Here is a 24,329-nt window from a genome sequence, read left to right on the forward strand (position 1 = left end):
AAACAACGGAGAAATCAAAGACCACTTCAGTTAATGATTACATTTAACTGGGAATTTCTTTCCTCCCTCCCCACTGCCTTCCTCCCCAAATAACCTTACAACTATGAGAAGGTGGTATGAGGCAAAATTAAGAACTTGGGTGTTACATCACATAGACCTAATGAATAGCACTGGGGTTAGGGCTTGCAGGCTTCAGTGCCAGCTACCAGACATCTGGCAGTGGCAAACAAGTCACTGGCTCCTTCTTCTGGGCCAAGAAAGTCTGTTAGTAGTTCCTAGGAGAGCTGGTGGGGTCAGGCCAAGAACTGCATCACAGCATGCACAAACATTTCATGCTTATAATTTAACATACAGACAGGTAGAGAAGTTGGGAATGTGCTGTTATAGACGATGCTTCGCAGGGTATTATCTTAGTTTGTGGGAGTGATCTTAGCACTTGCCTGCGTTCAGCACCCTGTACAGTGTGTTTTCAGTCAGGAGCAGTAGGTGCATGGGATTCAGCTGAGTCGACTGCCTGTAACAAACTATTTGTAGGGAAAAAAAATTCCTGTTTGTGTTCCTACACAAGTAAACTTTTGGACTCTTTTTAGATCTGCTGATTAAGGTGTTAAGTTTGAAAAACTATATTTCATTACCTACCCAGCATTCATGAACATGCCCAATTTATTCAGCAACCTTTGCTTATAAGGCTCAATTACAGCATTAGCTGCTCCTTTACATCAGCCCCTTGACATCACACAACACATGTTTTTGCCTCTGGTCTGTATGACTTCTGAAAGCCAGAAGGGGCTTTTGACACAGCTATCTAGATCCACCGATACAGACATGCAGAAGAATCTTCCTGGTGCAATAGTTGCTACCCATTTTCCGAGGGAAGCTTCTTTTTATGGAGAAATTGAACGTAACAAATTACAGGCTCCTCCAAAACAAAGCTCTGGGATCTATAAAGAACTGCAGGAGGGTTTAGTAGGAGTCCCCTAGTCCTTATCTGGCTGTTAAATAGAGCTGTGCTTGGGTTTGCAAAGTAGAATGGCACCTTTATGGCTTGTTTATCCCTGTGATGGACAGTCTTTTGGTGGCAATAAGAGGGGGCGGGGGCATCAAAAAGGCGTTGAGAGAGAACAGTATTCTCCCTGCTTGTTTCCACATTGTTACAGCAAGGGAACGCTGTAATCCAAAGTCTGTACTCTGTCACTGCTTTGGGAGAACATGTTGGAAAACCAGTCAGGCCTGCAAGAGTCTCAGGGTCACATGCATCATTGGTACTTAACGCATGGCAGTGCGAGAGGGCTCGTGTGCTCCACTTAAATACTCTTCAAGCAGACAGATGATGAGTTAGAGGCAGTCTCTGAAGCATGAGGAGCATATAATTAGCTAGATATTTTGAACTACCTCGCATTAGAAATAACAAAGGAAGTCACTGCCTAAGTGGTAATAAAGGAAGATCACAACCACACAGATTTTATTTTCATGTGAGACCCTGCCACCTGTCTAGATTGTAATTTCCTTGCTGTCACAAACTCTGAGGTCTTTTCAGAAGCCACAGTGTCTTCTTGGTTAGTATAACAACAATGCCAAAAGCACAACTTCATAGTGAAAAGGGGGAGACACGCAGCCTCCTGCTTTGTGAGCATCAAGATGTGTTTTGTGCAACATCAAGCAGTGCTGGGCTGGCACCAGATGCAGGCACTCCTCTCTCAGATATTATTTTAGGATTGAATCTGATTATTTTCTGTTTTTTTAAAAGAATGTGATTGAATAGGAATGCAACCCCAGCTCTCCCAAGCAAAAAGCCCTCCCTCTTCAAGGCCTTTTAGCAACATATTACCTCACCTAAACTTAATGAAACATCTCTCATCCACACAGAGTAATAAATTACAGGAAATAGGGACATTTTATGTACAAAGATGACACAAAAGGCTATAGATAGCATGATTATTAGCCTATATTAGCACATCTTGTCCGTCCTTGTTACCACTAAGAATAGAAAACACAGAGAACACATAAAATTAATTGAAAAGCTGGATAACTCTTCCCTCCCAGAAGAAATCCTGGAAAATATTAGAAAAAGAGTAGCCATAATAAAACAAAGATTACCTTGAAGACAGGGCCTGCAAATTTCCAGCTAACCATGGACTGTTCTTGCTTCAGCATGCTTGGGTCAGGGGAAAACTTATCTGTAAAATGAAAAAAATATCTAAGGTGCAGCAAAGTTCTAAGGCCTTTAGTTAAGAAGTTTACAGGACCGGATTAAGTAAACTCTTTAACAAAACTAATTTTCAAACTTAAAAACAGTATTAAAAATTGTTAGGGTTTAGTCTTTATTTTTACCCCAACAAAGCTGCTGCTATCACAGAGTGACTCTTAAAGTGGTAACGAAGAAAAGTGGAAAAAATTAACAAACATCACTTTACGTTTACAAATTGGGAAATTTCCCACTTTCTCTAGCAGCTTCATTAATGTCTGGATTTGTAAGTCCTGAACTTTTGTCCCTTGTTTGTTTTAACTGGACAAGTGTAAATATTCAGCTAGCCCCAGGCTATGTAAGCACATAAGACCACAATTCATTTGATAGTTGGTCATATCATAGAAATAACATGACATAGCACGTCAGTTGTGACTACAGTGAACTTCTCAACCATTCTTACACAGATGAGAAGCCATAACCAGGAGAGGGTGCAATTGCTCATGGCACAACACTGGTCTTACTTCTCTAAACAACAGTAGGCACTTGCTAGTCCCTCTTCCTGCTGGATTTCAGTAGTTCTTAGCTGGAGCAAGACACAGGAATTCAGGGCAAAACAGACCTCAAGACTGCACTTCATTTAAATACAAGAGGTTCAAACACAAGCTAACTCTTTAACAGGATCCCTCTGTGACTTGGGGAATAAACTCCACACTGACTGCACTCCATTTCATCAAGTGCCTCGTCTTATTTCCTCCACACACATCAGAAAGGGACAGTGGCTTAGAGGGAGAGAGTGCTCTGTCTGAAATAAGTTGCCATAGGCCATTTAAATGCATATTTGCAAAATCCTCTCTTTCTGAAGGCTTCTGTCTGGATTCCTCTTTCCTAATCCCCAACAAAAGAGAAGTTATTATGTAGCAGCCTCCACAAACGGTGACATCTTTTGACAATCTTTCAGGCTGTGCTGCATTTCCTAAACACATGGCTGAACACAACAAGTTCTGATGCAGTTCTGCCACTGTCAAATGCACTAGGTTTCAGTTTAGCTCTGAAAACTAATCCCTTGGGTCTACCTCCATTTTTAAACACATGGATAAGAAGACAAATTAAAACCTGAGGAATGTAGAACAGATATATCTATTTTGCTTTTGCTTATTAGTTGCAGAGAAAAAAAGGTTGGTTATACAGGTATCACAAATATAATTTTTCACATTATGTCAGTAGTAATGCATTATATCATGCTATTTTTTTATTCGAAGATACCTATTTCAGTGTTAACATGTACCATCTGGTAATCTTGTATCAGCATTTGGCTTGCTACAAGGCACTTAAAAGGTACTAATTTTTTCTGGTTTGCAGTATCAGTCTGAGGGGCAGAGACTTTATTTGGCTTTACAGACATATAAGTCACTGAGCAGATTTTAGACAAGAAGAAACCTTTTCTTCAACTGGGTATTCTGGGACAGCTGTATTGAAATCACTGAAATACTTTAATAACAACAGCAAAGCTTGCCCAAAAGTGCCTACAACCACGTGTGTTTTATGACAGTTACAAGCTTGTTCATAACCAGTACAAAAGCCTTTCAAGTACATTACTTTTTTGTTATCAGCTTGTGTTGTTCATTATATTTCATTAACCAAATTACATCATTTCAGTCAGTGAATTGCTCTTTAGAGAAAAAACAACCTCCCTATTAATATAGATACTGTTATCACTCTGATACAAGATGTCTCTCAAGGCAGCCCTGATTAAGATATTTAGTTATTGAAACCTGTACCACTGCATCACCTAAAATTAATGCTTAAATTTGAAGAAGCATGTAACATTTTTCCAGGGTCCCACAAAAAGAAACAAATAACCATGGGGTTCTGTCAATGAAAGAATCTGTTTATGGGTTTAGACAAGGAGCAGGATTCAATTGGTCATGCCAGTCCCAATATATGTTTTTTTCAAGATCCTTTTGCTGGTAACATGGCTGAGCTGCAGTCTAGCAACACTGACTCTGTCTCTCATGCTCTATTTATAGAGCTGCAGCTAGAAGTACCACAGGACTACGGTTCTGAACAAAATCAGTCACTGCTAAAGCTCCTTCTGACCGCCGAACCCCATGCTAAATTGATGTGGTACTAAATCTAAAGAATGACAGAAATTGGCCGTGCCTGTTACCGCACTTGTGGATGGCATATGCACTTCCCCCATAGGGCTTCATGCAGAAAACCAAACTAGAAGTAGGAAATCCTCGCTCAATAAGTTGCCCACGCTTCCATTTCTGTGAGCGTTACATTTGAAGTTTTCCACTGAAGTTGCATGAGTTTGTTTTGTTTAGTAAAACATTTTTTTGGCAAATAGAAAATCTTATATAGTTGTATAAAAGTTATGCAATCTGAAAATAACACAGATTAATATATTTACAGTTTATCATGGTTATACTTACAGTTTATTACACCAGTCCAGGTGAGGTGCTAGTTTATGGAATGGAGACGGCTTGAAAATTGCACCTGTAGCAGGTAAAAGTATTATTAGTTATCTTCAAGCAAAAGTGGCAATACTCTTAATGCCAGACAGGGTGTGTATTTAGGCTGCCTCTGACCCAAGAAGCTTACAATTAGAGATTAACAAAACTAAAGGATTTTGTGGTTAGGCTTTCTAGATACTCTCTTTTCAGTTCAGGTCTGAAGCACTGAAGGGTTATCTGGGGAAACTGCAGCTGTGAGCACCAGTAAAGGTGAACACTGAGGAGAGACCTGAACATGATGGGAGACTAGTGCCTGCTAGGCTTATCAGATCATCTTCAGGAGGACTGTCAATATAGAGGGGCAGAAAAGCATAAGACACAGATAGAAACAGAAAACCACCCCCAAACAGTCATTAGTCAGAGCCAGACTTTTTCCTCAGAGTTCAAGATTTTGCACTTGACTGGCAAATTCCTTTGCTGCAAAACAGCTTTTTTTTTTTTTCCCACTTAGTTGTCCTTCTTTATATGCATAGATAGATGACAGATGTAGAAACACTATAGCTTGCTTCGAAATCTTCTGGTGTTTAAACCTGGATATTAGCTTCCATGGTCCGTAAAAGGCAAAAGATGCATTCATATTAGTCTTTTAGTTTGGTTGAGGAGCATGCTTTTGAGCTGTATCTCCTTAACCTCCCCATTTACTGTGCTTTGGTTCACACTACTGAGCAGCCTCAGAGCACTTGAGCTGGATTGCTTTTACACAACACTAAGCCAGAAGACATGCTCCACAAGCACTCAGATACCAGACTAGGTTAAGTCCAAAGTAAAACTCCAACAGTCCTACAATAAGGCCATTGAGTCTTCAGTGTCAGGTGGATTTTTTTTTTTTTTTTGCTCCGTAGTTCTGCTCCTCTTATACTACTACTGTCTAACATAAGCAGAGATTCCTGCTCTTCCTATCCAGAACTTCTTTCCTGCAGTGCACTATTTATTGGAGAATTTGTTTTTCCGTTCAGAGGATATCTTAGCTATACTGAACAGTGATTTTGTGTGAGCTAATCCTCCATTTTCTTCTCTAATGAATTAAGCTTGTTTCTCCCCACCTCCCCTTTTTAAAAAGCAAGATTTTTCACTCACTGCAGTATTGTTCAGAGAAGCAGCAGTGCAGTGGTAAGCAGCCTACCTTTATGAGGATTATGTCTAGGAAGATGGTAACAAGCATTCAGTCACCTGTTAATGGTACTGTTACTTTCTGAAGTGAACATTACCAAGATGAAAGACAGACAAAGCACATGCTCCTATGCAAGTAGTGACAATAAGGTTCTGAAGGACTCGGTTTAACAGCTTGTGTCAGGCAATGAGGTTGATGGAAAAGAATTTGTTATTCAAGTCACTTAATGAAAATAACCTTGGAAGAGTTTAGCAGAGCCCTTGGGGTAGAATAATTTATTCATCTTCTGCTTCCATCACTGTAAGTTAACCCAAGACACAGAAGAAGCTGATCTAAACATGAACTCAACCTGTCAGAGTAGTACAGGAGGAAGATCAGCAATTACAATGCATTGTTGTATTCTCTGCTGCCCCTCCAGTGATAATACGTAGAATACAGCCTTCATAGCACAGGCTTGCTTTGCATAGCCTCATCTTTTAAAAAAGAGTTTGTTAAGATGCAGGTAATCAAAACACTGTGCAAGACAACAGCAAAAATATTCACCACAGGATATATAATTCTTAGCCAACAGATAGAACAGTCAGGATAGGATCAGCCAGGCATAGAAAAGAGAGAGGCCACAGCAGCCATCGTTTGCACTATTCCTGTTCAGTGTTTTGGTGGTTTGTTTAGCTGCTCAGCTCTAATCAGAAATAAGCTTCGGCTCTGGTGATTTGAGCCCTTACGCTGATCTGCTCCCAGACCTCAGGGAGCCTGTGTGTATCTGTATCGCTATTTCTCTTCTTAGCCCTTAATTAAATGTGCTGCATTTTACCCAGGAAAACATGCCTTCCACACAGCTGCTGCCTGAGTCCTAACAAATTAGAGCTCCATTTTTGGGGTGAGGACTTGTGGCATGAGCCAGACTAAGGGATGGGAGATCACTTGATAGATTCCCCCAATTTGATCCCAAACCTTGGGACAACTATTTTGAGAGGTCTAGATTCAGCTTTTAGAAAGCCTTGGGAGTAGACAGAAGCAGACAAGATTAGCACTATCCCCACCTGTAATATTACTACTTTGTCAGCAAGTGCCCATTTCACATTCTGAGCGACATGAATACCTCATCTGTGTAAAGCTGAAAATCCTTTTCACAGCCCTGGGTACAATAACTTCCATATAGAAAAACAAGATTAAATTTGACAGTAATAAGAGTGATAGAGGGGAAAGCATTCTTCCTTTGAGGCAGAGGTGTGAATACAGCATCCAGTGACTGACTGAAAAAGGAGGGGAAAAGAGATAAATGCAATTATTCAAGTATCAGGGCTTAAAAAAAAAAAAAAAACGCTTCTAAGAGAGAAAAACCTGCACCTTTCTCTTGACATTTAACAAACTACCTAAATGAGCTAAGCAAAAGAAAATGAAAGAAAGTCAAAGACCTTACAAAGAGAGCTGCTTTCAGCTGTTTTTTACAAAATATGCTAAAATACATTTATCCAACCTTGCTAGGAGACACCAAGTCTTCCACAACCCACAGCTAATCCTCATGACCCTCCTCCCTTCTTCCCCATGAGCCTTATTTATTGGCTCCCTCCGGGCTGCCTCTGTAGGGACCAACCTTGTTAGCAAAGCCTCTTTACACCTGTGTGTCTGTGGGCTACCAGAGATTTAACTCCTCATGTGCCACATCCAGGGTAGCAGACTTGTTTTATTCCCCAAAATACCTCTAGCCACCCAGTGAGTCCTGCGCCAGTAAATGATCCTGCATCTCAGTGTGGTGCTGATCTTTGGGAGAGTGCTGTGTATTGTGAACAGGCTCTGTCCTGCTGTCACAGCTGGGTTATGTAGACATTTATCAATCAACTACAGCCCAGGAGTCTTTAGCTCTTTAGTGCTACAGAAGCACTTAGCTCCCAGGGAACTCAGATTCAGTGGTTAGAGGTTCACTGTCTCATAACTAGTCTTAGGTATATCCTCCAGAAAGATTTCTAACCTGTTACTTCACGCTACTTTATTGCTGCTTTACTTTTGGATTTTTACAGACTGACTAATGTTTCCTGTCATTAGGACTCTTTGACAATAGTTTCTGTGAAATGCCTTTGACATTTGCAAGGGGAAACAGGCCTACTGTTCACCAAAACCAGCAATCACCCCTTAAGCAGCAGGATGCCAGCTGCCAGGGCAAGAGTGGTGGGCACACGAAGTACAGTATGCTTGAGTAATGATTAACACACAACAAAGAGAGCTGCCTGTGCTGCAAATGGAAACACACTGCGTGCTTGGGATGTAAGAGCATTTTGGTCTAATTTTGCACTCTGCATATAGTAATAAGACGCAACAGGGTGTGCATTAAGCTCGTCTTTTGAGAAGTGCAACAGTAGCTGAATAATGCATACCCTGGGGTGTCTTATTTGTAGTGGACTATGGCTCATTAATTTTACATTTAAATTTTTTCAAACCCATTTAAAAAACAAAACAAATCTATTCTGAGGGCAGTTATGTAATGTATCCTTCCACTGAAAAGTATTTTCAAATAAAAACAGTAGGGAAAAGGTGAGGAAGAGCTTTGCTCAACTGCAGACCAGTGTTTGGTTTGGTATGTGTAGGGCTTGCTATGAGCAGGTTCTTGGCCTGCTAGTGTAGATACATAATGCAAATAATGAGAGTTAGGAAGTAGTTATGTTTACTCTTTTCTAGACTTTCTTTTTGTGTAATTACCTGGGCCTCTTGTCTTCCTTTTTTCCTACAAAAGTCCACCTCTTGGTATATGAGCCAATACCCGTTTCAGAACAGGTTCACATATAAAGCATTCAGATGGGGATGTGACTGACTTTTACACCAGGCTGGGAATTGGGTGGTCACAGGTTCCTGCTTGGGAGGCAGACAGGCATGATTTGGGGGAAGGTGGTTTTGCCGGAACAGCAGTGTGTGTGTGTGCATGGATACAATAGGATTTAAAGAACAGAGGGTGTTACAAAAACTCTGTTATGGCATCACTTTGAAAGTACAAAGGAGGGACGTCTGATTTCTGCTGTTCCACGTGAAATGTGACTATGGTTTATCCCTTTCTATAGGTTCCAACGTTGATGATGGACACCCAGTTTTCAGAATTCACTCCAGATATCACTCCAATAATGCTGGCGGCTCACACCAACAACTATGAAATCATCAAACTGCTTGTCCAAAGACGGGTAACAATTCCACGCCCACACCAGATCAGATGCAACTGTGTGGAATGTGTCTCCAGTTCAGAGGTGGACAGCCTGAGGCATTCCAGGTCAAGGCTGAACATCTACAAAGCCTTAGCCAGCCCTTCGTTGATTGCCTTATCAAGCGAGGACCCTATCTTGACGGCCTTCCGACTGGGCTGGGAACTGAAGGAGCTCAGCAAAGTGGAAAATGAGTTCAAGGCTGAATATGAAGAGCTTTCACAGCAGTGCAAGCGTTTTGCTAAGGACCTTTTGGATCAAGCACGGAGTTCCCGAGAATTGGAGATCATTCTCAATCACAGAGATGATCAAAGCGAAGAGCTGGATCCCCAAAAATGTCATGATTTGGCAAAGCTAAAGGTAGCAATAAAGTACCACCAGAAAGAGGTAAGAGTCAGCTAAATGTGAAGGTGTGTGAAGGCTTCATGTGTTGGGTACAATGATTCATTTCTCTAGTCTCCATGGGTTTGTTCAGGATTGCTGTCTGCAAGCTACAGGGGTGAGTTTGGATTGAGTGGAGAACCCTGTGCAGACGGGCTGCTCACAAACCAGGAGGTTCAGTGCACCTCGGTGACAGCGTGAAGCTGGTGACAGTTAAGCACCACAGGATCGGGACTTGCTGCAGTGGGTTATGGCTTCTATGGCACCAACACTTGCTGCTTCAAAGTTACTTCAGTCCCATTTCACTGTAACCCATCCCCCTGCAAAGAATAGCCATCAGAGATTTCCAAGTTCGTTAGCTGCAAAAGCTTCTCCCAGTAGCTGCTTTTATACAGGAACCAAAAGCTAAAAGGGGTTGCCTGGCTCATGAAGGTCTTGACTGCAGGAAACAATATAATATACAGTTTACTTCCTCCAGCCACAAAACACTTCCTTAGCACCCACTGAACACTAACTCAGAAGGGCCAGAGAAACGACAAGAGCAAAAGAGAACAAGAGAGATCAAGAGCTCTCTCACTGTCCCAGGTCTCCATGTTCCCAGCAGTTTTGTCAGGTGAAAATGCTCATGTGATGCTAGCAAGTGGATCACATCATGCAAATACTTCTTCACACCTGAGGCACCTCAGGTTGATTCTTGCTCCTTGATTCATCTGTGTTTTATGAACTGGGAAGCAACTCCCAGAAATTCAAACTCCTGCCCACAGTACCAGAAAGGAAAGACATAGTTCAGCTAAAGGGCGCAGAGCCTTTCAGAAGCCCTGCACATCAGAGATTTATAAGTTACTTCAATAAGGCCACTAACCCAAGGAGAATGCTGACAACAGTTTCATTAGTTGACTCTGGATTTTCTTTTTCCAAACCTGGACAAAAATTTAGTAGATGATATATCACTGTTGGCCAGTGGTGTCCCAGGTTATCTGAAGGAGGAACTGAGCTTGCTTGGTTAAGGAACTGAATTGCAAAGTCTGTTACATTCTTCTGTGTCCAGGGGGTGACAGGAGTGGCGGAAAAGCCTGCCACATGACTCTTTTCACTGTCTTCTCCACATTTGACGCTTTGTTTTAGGTATTGACCCAGATGAGGACAGCCTGATATGATACATTCCACCTCCCTTAATGGCTGCTCATGTCATCCGATGTACAATAGCCAAAATGCAGATTTTCCTTTCTTCCCTTTGGTCCGTTACACCTCCTGAGTACCAGCCCCTTGAAGCAACAAGCTGGAGCTGAAGCCTCAAGCTTTCTGGGATCTAGCATGTGGTCACTTACTGCTCTTACTGGGCTACTCCAGTGAAGTGGCAGCAGGGCTCACCAGCTTCATGACAGGTTGTGTTTTTTACTCTAGCTGACAGGGTTAAATAACACCGTAAGTGCTTTAGGGGCAAGTAGTGAAGAATTAGTCTGGAGAAGGGTATTACAGTGTATCAGGTCAAATCTTCCCTGAATCTAAGAAGGCCAGAAACTCGACTTCTATTTTTTTCTACTGGCCTGATAGCCATCGATGGTGTACCCACATACACCCTTCAGCAGCCAGGATACCACCGGCACTTCTGTGTGTAGATCACTGCTGATTTCAATGTCTTGTCACAGTTCAGGCTCACTATGGACATCCAGACATAAATCTGTGACTACCCTTATCTTGTGTTCACATTAAGAAATTACAAGGCTGAAGGAGTTCACTAGATTTGAAATGTAGTGCTGAACAGTCCTGAAGCTCTTTTATTTTAAAGTAACCAATTTGTAATATTTGCTTGCTTGCTTGACAGTTTTTATCTCTCTTTTTTAGGACATATTTGACTGAATTCCAAGCGTATGGACAAATTCCATGTTTTGTGACATATTCCTGACAGTTCCAGCATATAAATAATAGCAAATATGCTCTGTGTTGCTAGCTAAAGTCAGTGCTGTTTCCAGGTAGAATACTGGGACAGAATGAGTGACTTTGGGAAACACTGAACTCCCTCATCCTACCTGGTTAATTACAAATTCCTGATGCATGCTGCAGGATGGTGTCTGTATGCAACAAAATATTGCAATGGTTTTCTTGTCATGATAATTAGGCCAATACAAAACACCAAGATACAAACATCATTGCCAGCTTCTGAAAACAATCAGTAGGAACATTTGTCAGGGAGACACTGCGAAATGCCTTTTAATCATGATGGAAGAAGAGTATCAGACTAAGAGAATTTTTATGGGGACAGGAAGGAAAATACAAGCAACTTTGGTTTTGTGAAAGACACTTCTGCAGAGAGAAACAGCAGACATTTTGAAAGTAGCTCATCTTGTTCTGCTGAAGCTTTTTACGTCTTAACGTTAAATGGGATTGGGTTGGATGGGGAAGCTTTTTATATCTTAACGTTGACAAAGTTACAAGTCAAATCTCTAGTATCCTAAGACAAATATCCAAAATGGACTTTAGTTATTTTCTGGGGCTGTAAATTGTTACCACAGTTGTTAGTTCTTTATATTCAGCATAAAGAACATGTAATCTCACATTGATTTTAGACTAATTGCTAGACAAATTTCCTGCAGCTTTTTTCTTTTAGGGTGAAATAAACCTCAAAATTTCACCCAACTATGAAAAGATTCCATTTCAGCTTAATTGGACAGATATGTTCAACTTCAAGATTCTTTCTAGAGAACTTGTTAAGAGGGAATTGGTAAAGACATCACTGTCTTTGGGTGGAGGGGCAGTACTGTGTGTTCTGGGTAGGGAGTAGATCTTAAAGTTGCTTTTTCTTTGTACCAGTGTAAGCAATCTGGGAATTTGAGAGTACTCTTCACCAGACACATCATTCAGTCTTCTTCTCTCCAAGGCATTTCAGATGAATCCACCATGTCTTTTTTCTTCCCCACATTGCACTCCCATAGTGAAGAGTACGTGCTGGTTTGTTCCAGGTACAGAAAAGTAACAGCATTCAAATTTCTAGTGCAGGTTGATGATCTCCAGCAGTGAACATACAGGACTGAAAAAAATCCTGAAGGGAAAAGTTAGACATCTATGGGCAGTTCTTGCTCCAAACTGGGCCCTTGGAGGAAAGCTTTTTAATGCTAGTTAGGCTGCTAAATATTCAGGTAAGTAGGCAATAAATTTTTAGAGTATAATCTGGTTAAGTGCCTAAATCCTATTGGAGATAAGACACTTATTTTATGGAGGCATTTGACATTCCACTGCAGAATTAGCTGCATCTTTTGGCACCTAGCTACTGCAGAAAAATCTGATCTTGTACAAACATCCGATCTTGTTAGCAAACAATTAGCAATCAGCCCCACAACGGACACAAATCCCTGTTCCCTGGGCTGAATCCAAGAAACATACTCGTGGTATACACAACTTCATCTTTTGATCTGACCCAAGTGCCTCAGTTTTCACAGTGACACAACCTGGACAAGGGCTGGATTAGCAAGGGGAACTGCTGCAGGTCAGTCCTACCTCCAGAGGAGTACTGGTCTCATCACAAAGGCTCCACCTCTGTCTGTATCCCCATGTAAATCCCACTGCTAGTGCTGCCTTGTGACACAGATACAGGTTTCATCTTTAGAAGGGTAGAAAAATAAATGTCTCATTCTTTTTTTTTTTTTTTTTTTTTTTTTCAGCAAAAAAGCCTGGGAGGTACAAGGTTTGATTATTCCCAAACATTACATGTGTTAAGTATTTTATAAACTGAAAAATGTGTTGCTTATGAGAAAGATCTTTTTCCTTTGGAGGAGGGCCAAGAGAATGGAGAAGAAATTTCTTGCTTTTCATTATTGTTTTTAATAAGCCCGTATATCCTAGAAGGTAAATCACTGTTTACACAGAAGGAGAAATTTCAGTTATACAGGAAAGATTAAAATGTGCCTAAGGTAGCTTTGTAATGTATTTTATGGTAGTAAAACCACAGTTAAAACCATGCTGTGCAATGTTTTCAAGCTCCCTCTCCATCTCATCTTAAGTGTAGAATGGTTGTGTCCTCAGTTTCAAATTACAAAAGGGCCCTGATCATTTCTTTAGAACTGTTTGCATGGCAGTCACCAAATATTAGGAAAAAATGAGGACAACTCTAACACACTGTGAAACATGATGAGTTAGATTCAGCACAGACACAGCAGTTTACTCTGTCCACTTTTGAAAGCAATTATTTTCATAGATCACGGCAATTAATGGTCTGAGAGACAAGTAGGCTTTTTATAAATGCTCTGCAGTATATGGCATTTATCTTCATATTATTACTTTTCAAATTATTTTATTCATGACTAATTTTGGAAGGAGAGAGGTGCTGAAGTCTTAATACAAAAAGGCGCAGCTCAGCTGTTGAGGATCAATCTTCACTATGCTATTCTGGCACCAAATTAGCTCTGCATTTGTTAATTTGTTTGCATTTCTAAGAAAAGATGGGGAAAAGTAATCTTTTAGCATCTTGCCAGTCATGTAAAGCACAGTTGTATGTACAGTGTACTATTGTTGTATTTGAGAATCAGAGCATAGGCAGAATGCAAATATAATTTTTATGTCCTTTAAGGTTTTTTACATTGCCAAAATAATGTAAAGCAACCATAGTGTAGCAGTGAATCAGGTCTAAAAGGGCAGATTTCTCCTTGTATATAACATTCTGCTAGGCCACGAGAATAGCAATATACATTCAGCCTATTCCAGCTTTTCTGCTCTCCATCACAGGTCATTCACATCTTCAAAATGAAGTGAAACATCACAGTAGTGGGTTTTTAGTGCTTTGCATTTTTCTGGTACTGGTAGTTGCAAATGGCTGCACAGGTTTAGTTTATATGTCTGCAAGAAACACACACAATGCAAGGCACCCAGAAAAAAATGTAGCTTACCTGTGACTATATTGCATACCATTTTCACTGTATTAGATCAAAGGAGTGCATGAAATTCCCTCTCAGAAACCTTAACCTCAGTCTCTCTTACTCACTGTACTCTAAATCAATGACAAGAAAAGAGAGAAGTAGAATTGTTTGCTTTTCTAATTTAAAAACAGTGTTCTTTGCTGTTTTCTCTTCAGGATGAAGCTTCAGAAATTTTAGTTCTTCTTTTCCAGGACATTTACATAGACAAGTACCTCCTGAGATACAGTACTGAAGTGGATGAATAATCATTCCTGCCATGCCACATGTTTTTCAGCTATGTCTTGACTCGTGTCAACTGTATGGCTGCAGTTAGAAGCTCAGCATCATTCTCCAGGGAGTATCCACAAACCCGGCAAATTTCTAAGGGCACTTCAGTTGGTGTATAAAACGAGCTTTTAAAAATATCAGAGCTGCATGAAAAATGAAGTGCGAGGTCTGCGAAAATCAAAGCTCATCTACTGCACCTTGTTTACCTGTTTTGAAAGCCATTCGGGTATCTTGATGGATAGCCACAGATCCTTCTTTGCTTGCAGACGGTGCTTAGTTATTCTCCTGTGGTTTTGTCTGTTTTCTTGCCACGCTGCCTGGAGGTATCATGGTACAGAGCTGAATATTTGTATTATGCTCTTTAAAGACACAGTAAAAAGCTAGCTTTTTGGTGAGCCCGCACAGCTCATAAGATTAATAAACAGGCTTTTATTTTCAGGTTTTTAGAATGAAATCGTACCATATGATGAAAAGATCTTTATTAAGACTAGATTGGGGAAGCAGAGCTGTTTCTTGCAGAAGCTCTTTTCCTTTCTAGTGACCTGGAACATCCATATCCCATAGGGTATTAGCTGGTGAGGATGATGTGGTTATGCTGCGTCCAGATCCGTCCTGCACCACAGACCTGAATGTAAGTTTAGGGATTTCAAAAGCACTGAATGTCCAACTGTCACCTTTCATTTTCCAAAAGCAGTCATTCATTCGTTATTACATGCAGCAGTTACCATCTGATGTGTGAACAGTGGCCTATGCTAAATTAAGCTGTTTTTTTTCTCAGACTCAATCCCAGCAGGCAGATGACCACATTACAAAATCTTCCATGCATGTGGTACTAACTGAGCTGTTACCAACAGTCTCAGTGGCAGGACTTTGGGGTTGCAGGTGAGGACACTTACCTGCATTAACACCCTTAAAGCAATCTTTCCTGCTGATCACTGGTGGGGCAGCGGGGTGAGCGGTGTGTATCTTGGAGCCCACACTCTGTGGGTTTGTGCAGTTGACAGATCTATTTGTTCAGGTTTGGAAATTAGCATAAAAATTTAACCCATACAGCTGCCTTGTGTTAAAAAAATTAGGACAAGTGGCATTTAAGTGTAACTTCTCTCCAAACTTGGAAGAAGAAGAAATACTCAGAGAACTGATGGTTCATCAGTTTGACAAAGTGGACTTGAGTGTTTATTTGGAGAAACAGTATTACTTGGTATATTATTCACGTAACACCAAAATGTTCTAACTTGATGAAGGTTAGCCACATATTGCAGCTGTCACAGAACAGAACTGCAGAAGACTATCTTTTGACAGCAAAATCATCTCTGACTAATCTTGCCATGCACAAATTTGAAAAAAAAACATAAGACCAGTACGTCAGTCAAGGACAAGGACTCTGCTTGTGTTAGTATAATGTGTAGCAGGCAGTAAATGCCTGGATCTTTCTTTTAAGTAATTTTTGGTGCTTCGTGCCTCTGACTTAAATGATCTCTTGGACAAAAAAATGAAATATGTTGAAAGCTAAAGGGATTGCCACTGTTTTAAGAACATTCAAGAATGATTGAGTGTGTTTGTCAGTTCCCTTAACTTCATGTATCCCATCAGTCTTCTTGCCAGCAAGAGAAGAGGCTTGGGAAGCCCAAGTTAAAGTACAGGACATGATTGATTGGCTTTCTATAGACAAAAGAAACTGGAAAGGAGAAGGGCTGCCTTCTATATTGTATAAGCCAAGTGTTCAGTCCTACCGTGTCTGAAGGTCTAGAGTGCCTTTCAGATTCAGCTTTACATCAGTGGTGAAGACTATATCATGTCATTACATACTTCAATTTGAATGATACCCTGAAATAATAAACTCTCTGGAAAAAATATTGGTATGGATTCTCCCTTTTGGCTATAGACATGGTCATTGTTATTTACCTGGTTTCTGTGGATTTCAGCTTTACTTCTGTCACTCAGTGAATAGTGTTATGAAACTCTATAGAGAAAAGTGCTGAGATTCCACTCCCCTTACACCTCTTATGTATACATCAGATCCATCATCATCCAGATGAGCCATTTAGGTGTCTCATGATTGAGAACGCAGTTACCTTATAGTTCTTCATTCCAAGAAAAGTGAGATGGATAGATGGGTTAATCATAACCCCTTCAAACTGAGATCTTGTGCAGAATGGCATTTAAAAGCTGTGACTGCAGTTTTTCTGTTCTTACTCTTTCTCTGTAAACCCCCACTGGCTGAGTAAACATCCTTCAGCAAAGAGTATGTCCTCCTCACCCTACAACAGTGATATTGCTCAGAAGCAGAGGTAGCCTTTAGAGGTTCCCAAGAATGTGAGAAGTGTTTATAGTATGCTGGTCTGTTCTTTCCTGGATATTGGAGTAAGAAGAAAGAAACCAAAGTTAAATAGTTTCAGCATAGATATTTCTGAGGCCAGAAAGGAAGCAAATGAAAAATATTTTTAGAACTTTTTATTAACACTGATAGGGTAAAGTAGGTATGTATTTAAAAATACTTGTGAATGACTTTTAAAATTCTCATGTTTGCTTTACTTATCACCTATTTAATGTAAATGTTAGAAATTCACTAGAGAGAATAAACCCAGCCTTTTACTTAAAAGTCAATACCTTCTCCACTTCAGCCAAAGCCTGTGAGAGCTCCAGGTATTCATTTGCAAGATCTGTAACTCTTGAAGTGCCTGCAAGAGGACTTAGGAAACTTTGCAAGATTTGTGTCTAAACAGTTTTTAGCCTGAGTCAGTCCTGTATCTCCTGTTCAGCTCTTGGAAACCAGTTAGTGTGTTGTGAATTAACTGTCCCTCTGAGGTACATTGCTCATATTCAGCACTTGCTTGTACTGCAGCACTTTCCCTTTGGAAACACAGTCTATGCCTTCTTAATTTTTGTAACAGAACTGTATCCTGAAATGTTTGCTGAAATACTTCCTACAGGAATTTATTTATCAGCTGTAGTCTGTTGTCTGCTAAAATAAATGCTGAAGAGTTTTGCTTATGTCTGGACTCATGCTCAGGGTCTGACCCAGATGAGCTGTGTTCTGGTGGGTGTTTGCTAACAGAGGATGCCCTCCAGAAGCACCGTTCAGCAGCTTGCCTTTATTCAATGCAGAATTTATGCCTGCGCTTAAATCCTGCTGACGCAGGCCATAAATACAAACCTATAGCTAAACACATTTAAGCGCTTTGAGTAGAGATAGATTTAATTTCAAGCTTAAATACTTTGTTAATTGCTTCTTCCATGGTTGGGTACCCACAATTTGCAAGCCTCTACCTTCCTCCTAGAATAAGTGGCACCTCTTTCATTTAAATATTTAAGCTAATCCAACATAAAGTTGTGAAAAATATGAATTTTGATGGAACTGTAGCAGGCTTTTAGAGGTTATTCAGTCTTTCCTTTTGTCAGCATTCACATCACTGGTGAATTTCCAGTTGCTACTGCTTAAACTGAGTTCATGTCTGCTACCATCAAGAGATGCGTTATGGGTACGAGACCTTTAGTTAAGATTCGTGTGTCATCATCACTTAAAATATTTTAAGAACAGATAAGACAAAATTCTGTATAATTTGAGGCCATATGTTCATCTGTGGAGGATCTGGAGTTTGTTTTATTCACCAGCAGAGGGATTGAGCAATTTGGGTAGCACCTGGTTTTCTTGAAGGACTCTTCCAGCTCAGCTAGTGATCTTTTTAATGGCAGGAATGACTGAAATTCGGGTCTGCATCAGTACTTCCCTGTTAGTAGCAACAGGCATGTGAGTAGCAGCTGTGTTTTTGATAGGATATTCATCCTATATTTTCCTGAGAAAAAACTATTATCTCTTGGAAGTGCCTGATGAGGAATGTTGAGTTGTAGTCCCTTTTCGCTGAGTTATGCAGCCTCCCCTCCAACTTCTTTGTCTCTTTTTTTCTTGTTGCAGAAAAGTACTTAATTAAGAGGATGAACAACCATTAGGTGTTTACCCTCTGCAACTCACACTTCAGCAGCAGAATGTAAATAACTCTGCAGTCATTAACAAGGTTGAACTTTAAAAATAAATGTGCTACAAAAGAGGATTTTCTTATTCATCTCACTGTTTGCAACACTGCAAACTTGTGTAGGATGGTATTTCTTATGTGGAATATCTGATCTCATAGGGCTTATTGGCTTTCTGCAACAGACATCAAATTAGGCCACATACAGTTTCTGTCTTCTGTCTTGGGCTGATTTAGAAATGTAGCTCTTTGACTGTTGCCCATTGGAATTTCCTTTAAGAGCAATCAAACAACCACATTTCCTTTCTTCCTCTGAAGATCCTGTGCATGGTACGAAATGGAGGCAAAATGATTTGTCTGTTGCACTGGAAGTACTTGGTTCTGAGCAGGAGCATCTGCAGGGTTTGGGAGTGCAGGAAGAAGATACGTTTTTAAAAGTTCATTGCTTTGCATGCCATTTAATTTTCCTGAAGTTGAAGTTAAAGAGGATCCCTGCATTGCACAGTGTGATCCATACACCTGTTGATATTGTGCTGAGCATTACAGCGTATTTGGGCTATTGGACAGGGTCTGTTAAGCTTTGTTGGTTAAGACATTAAGATTTGGCATTGATTGATAAACCCAAGGCTGTGGTAGGACTGACAGTGTAGGAGTTTCCCATCTCTTCATGGGAGGAAAGAAATTCTGGCCAGTTGATTCTGCAAATTGGAGTATGAAAGGCTGTGCTCTCCCCAGTCCATCTGCAGTTGTACTGATGTGTGTGGGGTAGGCACTTCTGTACCTGGGTAGGTCACCCCTGCTAGTGACCCGGGATGGAGAGGGGCTGCTGCTCCCAGCCTGCCTGGCCACACTGTGCTCACCAGCACTGAGGGGAGATGTGCGTCTTCAGAGGCATCTCCCTTCAGTCTGCCCGAGAGGGAGAGAGTGCAGGGCAGCACCTCTGCAGGATGGGAGAGGGCTTTCTACTAAGTGAGGATGGCAATGCCATTTATCCTTTCATGACAGAATTGGTTTCACAGGAAATCTACGTTCTTTACATATCTAGCTAAAATAGATACTTATGCTACCACATCAGACAGTGCAGTTGCCTTATTGTCACACAGACTGCAAAATCTAGCTCAGTTCATCATGTGAGAATCTGCCTTTCCAAAGCCAAAATAGCTTTAATTGTAGAGGGCAGCAGCATATAATAATGCCCTCAAACACAGTAACCTTGCAGGTATTCAGCTGCAACATTTCAGATGCTGTGGGATACAGTGCCATTGGTGAGATCTAACCTACTGAAATGAGTGTCACACCGGGGAACTGAAGCGAATTTCATCACTCCCATGCCACGTTTGGCTCTCAGTGGTAACCCCACTGGGAGCTGATGTAGCTGACTGATAGAACAACTCCGTCCTGCTTACTAACACAGGGCTCTGCAGTTACAAATTAGCGCTTATTCATCTATGAAGAGCATTCACTATCACCATCCGCAGCAAGAGTACAGAAAAGAACTCCAACTAACTCCAAACAGAAGAGCCTGTTGGCAGCCTTCACAATAATCAGAATAAATGCAGACAGATACTGTGCTCAGCCCCTGTGATGTCTATCAGGGAGCTATTTCAGTTGCTCCCTGAGGCATTCACATCTCAGCCCATCTGTGTCTGATCCTAAATTACTTATGACTGTGAGAGATAAGGGATTTCCCCATAGATAAGGGGAGGGGGGGTGGAACATAATTTCTGTGTTTGATATTTATATTAATGGCACAGTATGCAGAAAGCATTTAATTCCTGAGAAGTAGAAATTAGGTGACATAAAAATATCAGTAAAGATTAGAAATTAAGACAAAGACACTCCATCCAGCAGCTGCTTTTTTCCCTTAAAAATTTTCCCCTTGGTAGAGGATCAAGTGACAATGAGTATGATGAACATTGAAAATTAAATTCTCTAATAGCACAATCCAGCTGCAAGCCAAATGTTACACAAAGACCCTGGCAAGACTGAAAGAAGAAAGAACATAAAAGACTTTGTATTGCAGTAGTCTCTACCCTCAAAGTGCTTCCCAACATGATTGAAGTTGCTGATCTCACTTCTTGGAAGGGCAAGGATACTTATCCCTATTTTCAGAAGCCAAGAGACTGAGCATCTTGCACACTGGTGACACAGTGGCATTGTCCTCATAAGAAGATACTCTGAGTTGCATCTAATCTCCTAGTCACTAAATGAACTGCATCTTCAGCTAGGAGCAGGTTCTGCCCAACAGGCAATGGAGAAGGAGCTTGCTCTTTGGATTATCCCCCTTGAAATGCATCTACAGGCTTTGTCTACAGGTAGGGACAACCCTGGACAATGTTATGCCAGCACAACCAACGGCTTCATAGCATTGAATGTTTAGTTCATACATTAGCTGAACTGAGTATAAATGCCGCCTTTTGGAAGCTTTTCTTTTCATTAATGCAGCTGTCAGAACATTCTCCATCATGTCTGTGGGATGATGTCTTGTGCTGACATTTGTAATAGAGATTGGAGGCTCCTTGAAAAAATTGCTTGATACCGTGCTTGTTATGTATCAGAGAAATACACTGTTTGCAAGTCATGTGCTCATCTTAAACAAATAGAGAGCTTCTGGTACAGTACATCTGCCTCTGATTCCAGACCATCTACATAACTGGGACAATGTGCAGTTTTTTAAATTATTACAAACTTTCATTTTCATTGTGCAGAAACTTTAACAGATACCAAATCCTGTTACATATGGTATGTTCATGTGAAATGATAAAATACTATGATATACACATGCGCCATTTCTATCTATGGCAAATGAAAGGCTTTGCAAAAAGGTGAAAAAAATATATTTGGACCCTACTTACATGGAAATTGAACTTGTACTCTGGAAAGGCCTTGGCATAAGTAGTGTTGGAGAAGTTGGCTTGCTTTTCCAGATCTCAGTTCTGTCTGTTCGCAAAGTAGAAATAAGATTGTTTCCTTGACTTTATGAAGAAATTTGAAATTATGGAAGATAACAAAAGTTCCGTGATATTATTACAGTTTCAGGCTACTTCACATCTAAAGGGGCTAAAGCTGAGCTTTTAAATGTTTTTATATTTAGTGCATTGATTTAGCAGTATGAATCCTAGACAATCTTTAGTGAGTTGAGCATTCAATAGTTTAGTCAATGAAGTTGAAGGTTTAATCTAGGTAACAACACCTAGAAGCAAAGATGAGGCCGACATTCACAGGACTACTTAGCGAAACAGCTACTTTCTGTATTCTTTCAAGTTAACACAGAGTTAGTGAAATCAGTTGGTTCTTTAGGCAGCACACCAAGGGCTTAGTTGACTTCTTCATTATAATTCAGAATTCCAGTGTTTCTGCACACTGGAAGTTTTGGTTTTCAGCCAACAGTAGTCCTTGCACTACTTGAGATCTAAGCTGCAGTATTTACTAATTTTAAATCTGTGATTAATAAATTGGACTAATATGAGTTATTAAAAGCCTACATTGGTAAGGGCTTAGCCTTATGTTTAATAAAGACAGCATTTGAGGATTTGTGACATTAGGGAAAGTTTCTTTCTGTGGTGTGCTTAAATTTCCCTTAGGCCATTTTCAGTGAGGTTGGAATGGGCTTGATTGGAAAATTTAATGGCTTTTTCCATTTCCATTCCCTTTTGCCAAGCTGGTCTTTAAAGCTGCTCTTTCATGATGTGTGAATTTCTCTCCATTTGAAGAACTAACAACAGATACAACACAGAAAGCAGATTTTAGAAATAAGCTATTAGGCAGAGAAGAGGCACTTTTAAGATGCTTGCAAGTTGCACAGCAACCAGAGGAACATATAGTCATTTGATTTCTCAGATGACTTTGACTTTGACTCAAGGGAAAAACAGTTTTATTCTCCCCTTAGAGCTTTCTATCATATGTGATAAAGAGAAAATGTGTTTATACATTTTCACCCTCAAAAAAAAAATTTGTACCTCATCTCAGAGAAACAGCAGCATCTATTACCATGTAAATTACCGCAGAACACATCTGGTCACAGCTCCTGTTTGTGATCTTAAATGAGAAAAAATAGCAGTGTAACCTTCCGTTTCTTCTAGCTTTTAGACATAACAGGATGACCCTTCTGAAATCATAGATTAAAAACCAACCAACCACACAACAATTGATGTTTGATGTTTCTTCCGTTTCTGTAGAACTGTTTCTTTCATCCCTGTCCCCAGCATTGGAATTTTACAATAACATTTCTGATCGCTATAGGCAACAGGTCTTGGCTTTTTCTGGAGATCATTGCCTTATCAACAGTTTCTGCAGCATGCACGTGTAGGTTGATTTCAAATCAAATGCCTTTCTGATTTTCTTTTCTGATGCCCTTTGGATTACGGTGGTGCTTGTGTGTTCGATGCAGCAGTCTTGTTTATTATCGTAATAACACACAAACATCAAGCTTCATAAATGCCAGAGATCTCTCTTGGAGATCTTATTTTCAATACTAATTTTAGTCAGTCCATATATTTGAACTACCCAGTCCAAAAATGGTCTGATTCTGATGTAAACAACCTGTTATAGTATATAAAATATATTCACAAAATCTAAGAATTCCTACAGAAATGAATGACTTTATCAGACTAAGCAACTAATTTTTCCTTTTGCTTGACCTTGGTTTAGCAATTTTGAACATGGCAATGATAGCGCTCTGCTTGTGTAGAGCACTCCAAGACCTGCGCTTAACAAGTCCTCCCAATATTGGGCAGTTTTGGTGGTGATCAAATACTTGAGAGAAATGTGTGCTAAAGCTTTTATTAAGGAATTGTCGCTTTCTCACCAAATCTGATCTCCTGGTGACTAAGGCTTATGGGAATTCCTAGGTATCTTTACACAGGATGAGAGGAGCCTTGTAACTGTCTCATAAATGAACATGTGATGGCTGATCCAGTATTAGCCCAGGCCATGTCTACACTGAGTGCAGTAGTGAGTATGTAGGGACTTCTGCCAGGGTCAAAAAATCATACCAATCCAAAGTGGCAAAACAGTAAGACTCTTATTCAGAAGCTGGTCCCTTTGCTACCATGGCATAGTCCTTCCAAGAGCTGGTTTAAGTTGTAGTGGTGAAAGAGTGCTTTGCCTGATAAAATCTTCCCTGGGGGGGGAAGAAGAGGGTGGTGGCATTTCATCCCTCCCAGAGATCCCTTTTAAATATGGACCAGCCAAGTGTAATAAACAGAACTGTCAGCTTCAGGTTACTCACCGCTCCGAGTCTCCTTTATAAGAGGTCTCTTTTCCTTGATAAATGCTGCTAGTACTATTGTGTCCATTGGAAGTGTGATTCTTTATCATATGGCTGTGTCTGATCATAGATGTGGTTATATTGCTATAGGAGTGTGTTTATCAATAACTATATCCATGCTAGGACAGTTTTTTTGGTTTAATTACAGCATAGTGAGCATAATAAACATCTCAGAACAATAGTTGAGATTTTCTTTTGAACTTGCAGAGCCCAGTGAGAAATCTGAATTTAGTAGATCAGAAGAACAACTTCATTAAAATGGATTAGAAATCAAATATGTAAAGAAAAACACAGTTGTCCTGATCTTGCAGACATCTCTAATTAGCTGTGGCTGAAAAAATTTGAAAATCATGGGGCTGCCCAGGTATAATCAGGAACATAAAGTCTTCTGGCATGGACCAGAAATACCATGGCTTGAGTTTGAAATTCCAAAGGCTGTTAGGTATTAGAACCATCTGAAGTAGTTGCAGCCTGAGCATGTCTGGTATGGAGTCACTGAGATGCAATAAATCACCATCATAATGCTAT

The 24,329-nt window shown here is 40.3% G+C and overlaps 1 protein-coding gene across 4 annotated transcripts in view; it reads left to right on the top strand.

Annotated features, from left to right (window-relative positions):
• TRPC5 (transient receptor potential cation channel subfamily C member 5) overlaps positions 1-24,329 on the top strand; it is a 103,114-nt gene that overhangs the window by 38,788 nt on the left and 39,997 nt on the right. For all 4 annotated transcript variants that reach the window (XR_006166981.1, XR_006166982.1, XM_042807419.1 and 1 more), the window contains exon 3: positions 8,869-9,390. Coding sequence is in view for 2 of the 4 variants with exons in the window: in XM_042807419.1 (XP_042663353.1) it covers positions 8,869-9,390 (522 nt within the window). In the remaining 2 variants the exon portion in view is untranslated. The remainder of the gene's footprint in view (positions 1-8,868; positions 9,391-24,329) is intronic.

This window comes from Tyto alba, unplaced genomic scaffold (genome assembly GCF_018691265.1).
Source record: "Tyto alba isolate M040663 unplaced genomic scaffold, T.alba_DEE_v4.0 Super-Scaffold_5, whole genome shotgun sequence".
Lineage (NCBI taxonomy): Eukaryota > Metazoa > Chordata > Aves > Strigiformes > Tytonidae > Tyto > Tyto alba.